Here is an 11602-nt window from a genome sequence, read left to right as displayed (position 1 = left end):
GCTGGGCACGGATGATGGCGAGGGGGTGGGGTCATTCACCGAGCCCAACAGCTCCTCTGCATCCAACGCTGCTAAAGACATGCTGTCATCCAGCAGCTCGTCCTCACTTCACCCGAATGAGATCAGGTCGCTCGCACCAGCAGAAGGACGCTGATCAGACCGGGAGAAAAGGATGGGGGAATACTCTCTCAGCGGCGAGAGCGAGGCACGCGGAATCTGGGCCGGCGTGAGCTCGCTCGTAGCCGATCACTCGACCCCTTTGCCTCGCTGTTTTTTCCTCACAGGTCCCTGGGAGGAAGAAAATGGGAGGGCGCGGGGGGCGGAGTCGCTCTCTGAAAAGTAAGCGATCCATGAGCGGAGAGAGGCGAGACTGAAGCTCTCGCAGTGGGAACAAATAGCTCCCGTGAGCGCAGCTTCCGCATTGGATTTCCCCAAGCAGGAAACGCACTCCGTGTGGCCGTCATCGGCGTGCATGGGGGACCCGCATAAACCGCAGTAACGGTGTGGCATTTGCAACAACGCCAATTTGCTCTTTAAAAGCTCTCTTAGAAATCGCCGAATTGTGGCAGGGGAACCGGACCGGAACTGCTGCGTCGCTGGAGCAGCGGAGAAGCAGGTCAGCCGTGCTGAGAGGTCCCGATTCCAGCTGCGAAGGCGTGTCAACGACGAGTGGCTTCGGATCAGCTTGAGGACGTAGAGTGGTCGCTGAAGGAGAAGAAATCTGAGAATCCTGTGGCGAGCACATGCTTATATAGCCAGAGGCCCCGCCCATTCTGGCGGGCTTTGGTGGACTTCGTCGCCATAGGCTCGTGCAGCTCCGCTGCCGAGCTATTGGTTCGTTTTTTAAGCACTGCATGAAGCAATGGCCGTGCAGTTTCACTGCGTGAATGAAAAGGCTTCAGTTCAGGAGAAAAAAAGTATTTTTTCCCATATGCGTCTTAAGCAAGACGCAGTACGAGTGAAGTATCGAAAGGAACACAAATTTCATTCACATACATGCACACACACACAACCTGTTTTCATTTCCAAGGGATGAACTGGTGCTTGCACATAGACACCAAAGGTCTCCATAGCGGCATAGCCAGTAACCTGTTTCAACTAGAAACTTTCTTTCTAGTTTCACTACAGACTTAAAATATAATTCAATATCATTCTGTTGAATGATATTGAATGATATACTTTCTTTCTAGTTTCACTACAGACTTAAAATATCATTCAATATCATTCTGTTTCACAATGTTCAGATAATTTTGCTGGGTAAAATGCACACACATTTGTAATTTTGTATGTTTGTTTCTAAAGAAACCTGTGTTAACTTATATGAATACATTACGCATTTAATCATACGCATTTAATTTGCTGTAAGAGAAAGAGCAGATTAAATGTGTAGAACTAAATGCTTAATGACAACCCAGGGATGTTTGATTACAACTTGAATTATTTTTTAGTGGTAAATGTTTTCTTAAAATGTTTTGCTCTACTGCTGAGCTGTTTTTTTTTTGTACTCAGGCAACCAAATGCCCAAGTATTTGACCTTTAAAAGAAGAGCCTATTGACATTTGGGTAGTTTTTATTTGTATTTATTTTTTTTTACAGAGTAGTCCTTTCCAGAGCATGAGTCCTTAAAAATCATCTTCACAGACAATTCAGAACCTTTAATCCTAAACCCAAATTCCAATCATCACAGATGCTATCTGCTTTTCCTTTTTCTGTCCACAATGTAACGTTTGCAGCTCAAAAGTTGTAGCACTAATATCTAGTAGAAGTATACTATCTAATAAAAATCTATGTTCATTGTACACACAATTCATCGACTAATATTCCAGTCAGTAGATGTTAGCAACACCCGCTACATTTTTATTTGGATGAGGAGAGATAAAGACCCATTATGAATGGAAAACCAGACAGAGGTTGTGGTTCATTTTGGTTAAGCTTTTATCTCACCTGCATCTCAGCTTTGCGGTTTCCCGAACAATCAATAGCACTCATCTGTGAAGACAGGAACAGACTGAACAGGGAATATCAATAAGAAAGGCAAAAGGTGGAATACATTGCTGGTTTGTAGGTCTTCACAATTCACCCAATTATATGAAGAATAAACACCTACATCACATCTACAACCTTAATGTATTTACTGTCAATGTTTGTCTCTTCTTCATACAAAGCTACTGTCTAGAGTTTCAAAACATTTGGAATATACCACTTGTCAAATGGACAACTACTTTTACTTTGCATCATTCTTCAAAATGTTCTCCTTTTGTGATCCACAGAAGAAAGAACGTCTTGTGGGTTTGACATAAAATGAGGGTGAGTAAATTTTCAGTTTTGGTATTGTCGCTGTAGTTACCCTTTTGGGTCTGTCTTGTACAAACTCAATTCCAAAAAAGTTGGGACACTGTACAAATTGTGAGTAAAAAAGGAATGGAATAATTTACAAATCTCATAAACTTATATTTTATTCACAATAGAATATAGATAACATATCTATTGATTACACCAGCACTGTGGCCACACTCACCTGCCCCTATCTCATGCATAGCAATACACATCATACCCCTGCTGTCAAAAATGGCTGTAATGGGAACATCTACCTCCTGCTTGACTGCACCAGAAGCACAACCCGTGTTTCATATGGCACTTATGCCGTCTGCAATAACAAACATGTAACCTGTGGAGTCCAGCCATTACCAAACCACTGGCTGCCACACTTATTTTTTTTAACAAGACAGAGAACTCATTGTGTCTCAATAGCTGTCTAAAACAAGACAAGCTCTATTTGGTCACTGGCCCACAGAGTGGAAGATAAGGTGTACGCCATTTTTAATTAAGCATACAAGAGAAATTAAGCAATCACATTTTCTCTGTGTATAGGTCCGTCTGTTTTACAGCATAACTAATGGAATGTGATATAGCAATTTTCAATTAATACAAGAGCTATCAAGTCAAGGTCACTTCAAAGAAAGTATTTCATGATGTATTTAAGTCCACAATTTTTAGAAAGAGCAACAGTATTCAACAGCACAATGGTCTTTGTAATCCATAATTCCAGTCCATTAAAATGAAATAATTGTTAAGGGAAGCAGGATTGGAATAGTGTTGAGACCTGAAAGCTGGTTCTTCATAACCTGTTACATTAATAAATAAATAAACTCACAGGTACATTCTTACACTGGGAGGAATACAGTACTATAATACAGATTACTTAAAGCATGAAATTGACAGCATGACTAGATTATCTTTATGAGACTTTTTACTGAAACACAAACATACAATGTATTATATTTACTCTGCCTCCCAAAAGACTGTGAAAAGTCCTTGTCTGCATAAAAAATGCTTGAACATTTACATTTATTTCGATTTACATATTTGTTTTTTTTTTCCCTGCAAGAACCATTAATGGAACCATTATTGGAACTGAAATTCTTAAAGGGGTGGTTCAGTGTTTTTTTTCTAGGCTTGATTGTGTTTATGGGGTGCAGTCTAACATGTATTAATGCTTCGTTTTTTAAAAAACACATTATTTTTCACATAATTTACCTTTATTCCACACTGCTCTGTCCCTTCTCTGAGAAACACAAACATACAATGTATTATATTTACTCTGCCTCCCAAAAGACTGTGAAAAGTCCTTGTCTGCATAAAAAATGCTTGAACATTTACATTTATTTCGATTTACATATTTGTTTTTTTTTTCCCTGCAAGAACCATTAATGGAACAATTATTGGAACTGAAATTCTTAAAGGGGTGGTTCAGTATTTTTTTTCTAGGCTTGATTGTGTTTATGGGGTGCAGTCTAACATGTATTAATGCTTCGTTTTTTAAAAAACACATTATTTTTCACATAATTTACCTTTATTCCACACTGCTCTGTCCCTTCTCTGAGAAACGGGCAGATCATTTCCTTCTTTTATGAAGCCCCTCCCTCAGAAACAGGCGATGGGCTCTGATTGGTTAGCTAGCCCAGTGTGTTGTGATTGGCTAAACCACCTCTAGTGCGCGTCAAAACGTCCCACCCCTCACCTCAGCAGCATGTGCTCCGGTTGAATTGTAAACAAGGCGTTGTTAATATCGCTTATCAGTTTGAGCCCGATTGAAAAGCAGATGATATTATTGAAGAGGATCGTGCAGAACCTGTGCAAGCACGGCTTTTAATGGTAGGCACATGTATTAATGCTTCGTTTTTTAAAAAACACATTATTTTTCACATAATTTACCTTTATTCCACACTGCTCTGTCCCTTCTCTGAGAAATGGGCAGATAATTTCCTTCTTTTATGAAGCCCCTCCCTCAGAAACAGGCGATGGGCTCTGATTGGTTAGCTAGCCCAGTGTGTTGTGATTGGCTAAACCACCTCTAGTGCGCGTCAAAACGTCCCACCCCTCACCTCAGCGGCATGTGCACCAGTTGTATTGTTGTAACAATCAATCCACTGAAGGCGAGTTGAAGTGTGAACCCAAGTGCAGTTTATTTACAAAGGTGATCCAAACAATAATCCGAGACTTGACATGAACAGACTTGACTTGGCATGAACAGGACTCACCAACAGCAGAGTTACAACATTAATACCCGACAAGGCACAATGGGAACATGATGGCTACTTATAGCAGACAAGGAGGGTCACATGACATGAACAAACCAATAGGAAACAAGACACATGACTAAGACTACCAATCTGAACATGACACATACACAAGGCAGAGATACATGAGGGCAAGGGAAGCATGACAAACAGCATGAAACAATTACAAAATAAAAATACATGAAAACATGGACATGACAAAACCCAAACACCACATTACATTTCACCCCCTCTAAGGGCGGCTCCAGATGCCCAAACAAAATCCAAAAAGTCCAGGAGGGTGGTGGAGTGGAGGCGGAACTGGGGGTGGGACGGAGGGCCAGGCCTGTGAAGAGGAACAGGCAGAGCAGGGAGCCATGGCGGTGCAGGCAGACCGGGGAGCCATGGCGGTGCAGGCAGAGCGGGGAGCCATGGCGGTGCAGGCAGAGCGGGGCGGCCGGGTGATGACGGCAGAGCAGGAAGCCATGGCGGAGCAGAGACATGGACAGACCACTTGACTGTGACAGAACAAGCAGAGAGTTCTTGAATGGCCTCCTTGGCCGTGAAAGGACAGACAGAGCGTTCATGAACGGCCTCCATGGCCGTGACAGCGCAGACAGTGAGTTCGGAAGCGGACGCCACCACCTCAGGAGGTTCTGCAGCGGATGCTGCCACCTCTGGAGGTTCTGCAGCGGATTCATGCACAGGAAAGGCCTTTGGAGCAGACTCGTAGATAGGAGAGGGCTCTGAGACAGACTCATAGGCAGGAGAGGCCACTGGGGCAGATTTATGGACAGGAAAGGCCTCAGGAGCAGATTCATGGACAGGAGAGGCTTCAGGAGCAGATTTACGGACAGGAGAGGCCTCTTGAGCGCAGTGTACAGCCCACATGCTTAAAATGGTGGCCGCCATTACAGTAAGGGCAGCCGAGGGCGGCAGGACCTCTAGGACGGTTGGGCTTAAGAGCACTGACGTCAACGGGATGCCTGCAGCTCTCACCAACATCAGTGGTAAGTCCATCACGCTAGCCATCAGTCTTTTCAATCTTGGCTGGGGACTCAGGTGTAGCGGCCATCTTTGCCAGGGACTCAGGCGTAACGCGAGCAGACCCTGAAATGGCGGCCATGTCATGACGAGACTCTGGAAGATCAGTTGAGACCTGATGAGACTCTAGAAGGGCGGCCATTTTGCGAAGAGACTCTTGTGTGGCGGCCATCTTGCGATGAAGCTCTTAAATGGCGGCCATGTTGTGAAGAATCTCTTGATGTGCCGGCATGACGTGAGCAAGCTCTGGCATGGCAGATGTGATGTGAAGAGGACTTGGCGTAGCAGACATGATGGGAGCAGGCTCTGGTTTGGCAGACGTGACGCGAGCAGGCCCTGGGGTAGCAGACATGATGTTAGCAGACTCTGGCTTGGCAGACGTGATGTGATCAGGCTTTGACTTGGTAGATATGACAGGAGTAAACTTTAACTTAACTGGCATGATGTGAGCAGGTCCTGGAGTAGCGGGTGTGACATGAACAGGCTTTGGCGTGGCAGACATGATGTGTGCAGACTGTGGCTTGGCAGGCGTGACGTGAGCAGACCCTGGAGTAGCAGGCGTGACGTGAGCAGGCTGTGGCTTGGCAGACATGATGTGAGCAGACCTTGGCTTGGCAGACATGACGGGAACAGGTTTTGGGGAAGTGTCATGTTCCTCCTCCATGACACCCACAGTGAAAGCAGATCCACTCAACTGCAGAGCAAAGTCTATATATTTTTCTAGTGACCAGTGTGGGGTATTACGTGACATTAACCGAGATACATTTTTGTCCAAACCATAACGGAAAATGTCTTTCAGGAAGCTATCCTTAAAATCTACCTGATGATAAAGTCCACAAAAGTCCTCCACATAATCCTCTATGGCCCGGTTTCCTTGGTGAAGGTGAACAAGATGATCTGCTGGGTTCATTGTGGTGGTTGTATATTCTGTAACGATCAATCCACTGAAGGCGAGTTGAAGTGTGAACCCAAGTGCAGTTTATTTACAAAGGTGATCCAAACATCTAAACAATAATCCGAGACTTGACTTGACTAGAACAGACTTGACTAGAACAGACTTGACGTGGAATGAACAGACTTGACGAGGCATGAACAGACTTGACTTGGCATGAACAGGACTCACCAACAGCAGAGTTACAACATCAATACACAACAATGCACAATGGGAATATGATGGCTACTTATAGCAGACAAGGAGGGTCACATGACATGAACAAACCAATTGGAAACAAGACACATGACTAAGACTACCAATCAGAACATGAAACATACAGAAGGCAGAGATACATTAGGGCAAGGGAAGCATGACACAAACAGCATGAAACAATTACAAATTAAAAGACATGAAAACATGAACATGACAAAACTCTAACACCACATTACAACTGTAAACAACAGAGTCATCAATATCGCTTATCAGTTTGAGGCCGATTGAGAAGCAGAGGATATTCTTGAAGAGGATCGCACAGAACCTGTGCAAGCAAGACTTTTAATGGTAGGCCTATGTTTTTTGATAGTTGTTGTCTCATACTTTTAGATACGCTGTTAGTTGTAAATGCTACTGCTTATGTTAACTTTTAATATACGGTTTTATCCTGTTTACAGCTTTAAAGGGGTCATATGATGTTGCTAAAAAGATCATTATTTTGTGTATTTGGTGTAATGAAATATGTTTATGCGGTTTAAGGTTCAAAAAACACATTATTTTCCACACACTGTACATTATTGTTTCTCCTCTATGCCCCGCCTTTCTGAAATGCGTCGATTTTTACAAAGCTCATCGGTCGGAAAAGCAAGGTGTGCTGTGATTGGCCAGCTATCCAGTGCATTATGATTGGCCGAATACCTCAAGCGTGTGACGGAAATGTTACGCCCCTTACCATATTGTGATGATGCCCTGTCATGCCGGAGCGATGATTCAAAAACATGAAAACCCATTATAAACGAGGCATTCGTTGAATCCAGTGGGGACATAATTATGGATTATAATGACTTATACTGTCTTTTTACGTGTTGCGTTGCATCGCGCTGCGCCGTGTAAACATAAAATGATGTCTGCATTTGTGATCTGAGAAATGACAAACAACAAGCCCTACTCTTTAATGCCCAAAAAACTCGCTTTAAATATAAAAAATATAAAATATAAAAACTCTTTAGTATTAGTATTTCAGTATTAACCCTTTGAGCAGTACGGTCCCACATATGGGATTTTTATTTCCGTGCCCCTGGGAGTACGGTCCCACATATGGGATTTATAACGTTCGGTGACGTCACATAACTGCCAAATTCAAACTGCTTTCGTGCCTTAGCTGATGTTGAGCCAGAGAGAGACGTGCACTGATCTTGTCATACTATCACAACTATGCAGTGTTCTTAACCACATAATGCATATTTAAATACACATAAGTACTAGTAAAACAATACATTTAGAGTTTGAAAAATGGAAGCAACAATAACAATCCATTCAAATTTATTTTGCCGATGTGTTTTATTCATATCAGATACACATAGTGTAAGTAACTATAAAGTTCACTCTATTTTTCACCCAGTTCACCGGCCACTTAATACTTGTATTTCGGGAGAAATTGATGAATTCACGTAAATCCAACTGACAGGACTCTCTGAACTCCAGCGCGAACAAACATGGCGGCGCCCATCTCACAATACAGATCACGATCAAGATAATTTAGAAAGGTTTTTAAATGATAAAACACACTCATTTACACATTTGTGAATCGGAATATCAGATTGTTCATGACATGATATGCTAGTTTGTGAATATTTTAAATAAAAAAGGAAAAACTAAATAAAAGCAATCTATCTGTCATACAGTGTTATTGTGGCCGAGGTGTGTCATGTGACAAGCCTGATGCGTCGCCATGGAAATAGTAAGGGGAAACTTTCTAAAATAAAGGTTGCCTTAAAAAAACTCACTCTGGGGTGACCGCTAGAATATTTTAAACTCACCACTGAAAAGGTTAAGAACCGCTGCTTTAGAACATTGATTTTGAAACTTGTGAATCCCATAGAATCGTTAGAAGACAGAATCGCGATTCATATATGAATAGATTTTTACGTGCTCCTCTAGTTTTCTTGTCCTCTTCTCTAAAGCAGCACAGCATGGCCTCGCCCCCTTTGTTGCCCTTTTCTGAGGGCGGGGTTTATCTGGGTTTGTTACGTCATGAACCCGGGAAGTAACTCGTTGTAGTCCCTACCAGCCGTTTTTGTAAGCATTAAACTGCCGGAATTTTAAAAGACGATATCTCCGTTTGCATTGAACTTTCATCTTCGTAACTTTGCAGATATTGTTTATGCTCAAACAGCAACATTACACACTAACTAACATTAAAAAAGTGAAATCGCAATGAACCACCCCTTTAAAAGAAACGTGAATCAGAATGATTAAATACTTCACAATTCCCATCCCTACATTACAATGTAGGATTTTACTAAAATAAAATGTACCACCACCTCTCTCTAAATCATCTGTGAAGTCTGCTATGGGGAAATTAATTATTCGTTTAGGTTTTTGTGCATCAGTGGTCAAGAAGGAAGTCTGTCCCTATGGCTGAGCTTCCTCTGAAGCATGTTTTATTGAAAAAGGATGGACAGAAAAAGACAGAATTATGCAAGCAATTAATTCTGCTCTAACTTTACTGCCTGACCTCATTAGCTACAATAGACCTTCCAGTGCCCCTTAAATACCCAGTTAACTGGCTATACAGATGATCAATGTCAAACTTCTCAATAGGAGAGGGAAAAGTGCTCAGTTTAAGGCTCAGTGAAAATGCAGGAGAAAATGGAGAATGGGTGAAAGAGGCAGAAAATGCAATCTTTCCTTTTCACCTGCACTCTTTTTTCTTGTTTTCCACTGATAGTCTTGCAGAGTAAGACCCTGACGATATGCTGTGAAATGTGCCATGAGAACCGATATCCACAGTAAACTCCATGTGGACAGGTTCACTAGGGAGACACTGAAAAGGAGAAAAACAAAGATGCAAAGTCTTTGTTGGTGTCTGACCTATAGGGAAGTTCATCCAGACATTGGCTCTATGAGCTTTCAGAGCTGCCACGAAGAGGCCTTGCAATACATGATTAATTTTGGCTCAGTATGAGTCCCCTGCTGATATCATTGGTTGAATCTTATCTAACATGATACACACCAACTGTCTTACACCATGGATACGATTCTAATTAGAAAGGCTCCCTGGGGCCACTTCTTGCTTTCAGTGTGTCATGTTGGTTAATTGTTTGAGATAATCAACCACTTGGACACTAATTTCAAAATGACAAGAATTCAAAGACCAAAGGTTAAGGTAATGTATGCGGGGAGTACATCAAATGAAAGATCAACACATGTAAGCAAATTAATTGTTCGAGACACTTGTCTGTCACACACGCTAAATATTTTCTTGAATACTGAAGCTTTATTATCAGCCACAGCACTTAATTCTTGGTAAACGTCTCCAAGATAGGCGCCTGTGGCAATTCTCCAATAACGACCAAGTCTAGAATGTTTCACACTAAATGCATTTCCACTACTACTGGCCCTCTGCAATTTCCTAATTAAGCCTAAGTGTTTACTTGGTGTGCGTGTTGTAAAAAGGCAGCGACTAATAGTCCCTGTGTAATTAATAGAGTTATGAATTTTCAGCTTAGAGTTTAAAATCATATAATTTTTTGGTTCTTTCTCTCAACTTGTGAGACATTGACAATATTTGCAGCTGATATTTATGCAAAGGACACATTATTAAAAAGTCCAGCCAGAGTCAGTCGTAGCAATCAGTTGATTCATGACATCGACCAATACAATTCAGACACTATTCAGAGCAAAAAGTATTGAAAAGTCTTATCTTGAGCCAGTGGCTTTCAACAGCTACTGGACAATAATTACTGTATTTGCATTATTGTAAGGGTTAGGTTTAGGGTTGGGGTAGGTGTAGACCTTAATATAACACAATCTAATAGGTAGAAAATGTAATTTATTGTTAACTTCCGGCTGTAGCTGTATCCCTTCTAGCCACAGCTCTCAACCAGGGGGCCACTAAGGGTTCCCAGCAAACGTTTAGGGTGGCCCCAGTAAGTCTTAAAATTATTTAAATGTTGGGAAAATTGTCTAATTAAAATAAATAAATAAATAAACATATATGCTACAAATGAAGAGTTTGGTTCCAAAACGCGATAAACGCCTTGTTTTGTGTGTTTGCGGAACGATGTATGTTAAAAGCACACGTCCAGTTTTGTGTGAGTGAAGGAAATCCGCTTGGGAGTGGAGAGATTCGTCCTCGCGCACATGGATCGCGTAACATTATGCACTCTCGACATTGTCATTAAGATCACACTATAGAAACCGCCTAAAATTAAAAATTTACTAAAAACAAGCCTATGGCAAGACATTTGGTAGGGGGGGCACCTGGGGTGGCCAGCCAAATTTCAGGGGGGGACGGTGCCACCCCTGGCCACCATGTAGACACGCCCCTGCCACTCAGCCAATCACAGTGCACCATTCCACACACTGTAAACAGTAACAACCAATCACAGCGCGCCATTCCACGCACTCTAGACAGTAATGGCAGTGCTTTAAATACACCCGGCATCCTAGTTTTCCTCATCTATTTTGTACTTTGTGATCAACAAACAAACAAAAAAATTAGGGCTGCACGATAAATCGCATGCGATTGTCATGTGCATCTCGTCAGTAAATGCTTTTAGATGGAGCGGCATTTAATACACAGAGCCGTAGATCACTGCTATATCGCATTCATAATCGCAGATGAGTCGCATTCGATTATGAGCGCGATATTGCGTAGCTTGTCAGTGTAAGTGTTTTTATTTATACCATTATTGTTTTTGTTAATACAGCGTATAGCACTAGTCAACTAAATGAATGTAACATGGCAAAGATGAATGCACTTTTGGAAGTTGAATGTAAGGGAAATGTCATTTTGGAATTTATGTGGTTTAATGTGATGTTGTTCATGTATGTTCATGATGAAATT

At 41.9% G+C, this 11602-nt stretch overlaps 1 protein-coding gene across 1 annotated transcript in view; it reads left to right on the top strand.

Annotated features, from left to right (window-relative positions):
- Positions 1-5541: 5541 nt before the first annotated feature.
- The window catches only part of LOC107562210 (V-set and transmembrane domain-containing protein 2B-like), a 52108-nt gene continuing 46047 nt past the window's right edge, over positions 5542-11602 (top strand). Inside the window, exon 1 of the mRNA XM_016246807.1 lies at positions 5542-5569. Within this exon, the coding sequence (XP_016102293.1) occupies positions 5542-5569 (28 nt within the window). The remainder of the gene's footprint in view (positions 5570-11602) is intronic.

The sequence above is a fragment of the Sinocyclocheilus grahami genome, unplaced genomic scaffold (genome assembly GCF_001515645.1).
Source record: "Sinocyclocheilus grahami isolate Dianchi unplaced genomic scaffold, SAMN03320097.WGS_v1.1 scaffold812.1, whole genome shotgun sequence".
NCBI lineage: Eukaryota > Metazoa > Chordata > Actinopteri > Cypriniformes > Cyprinidae > Sinocyclocheilus > Sinocyclocheilus grahami.
Note: the sequence above shows the minus strand (reverse complement) of the source record. Positions and strands in the feature narration are given on the sequence as shown.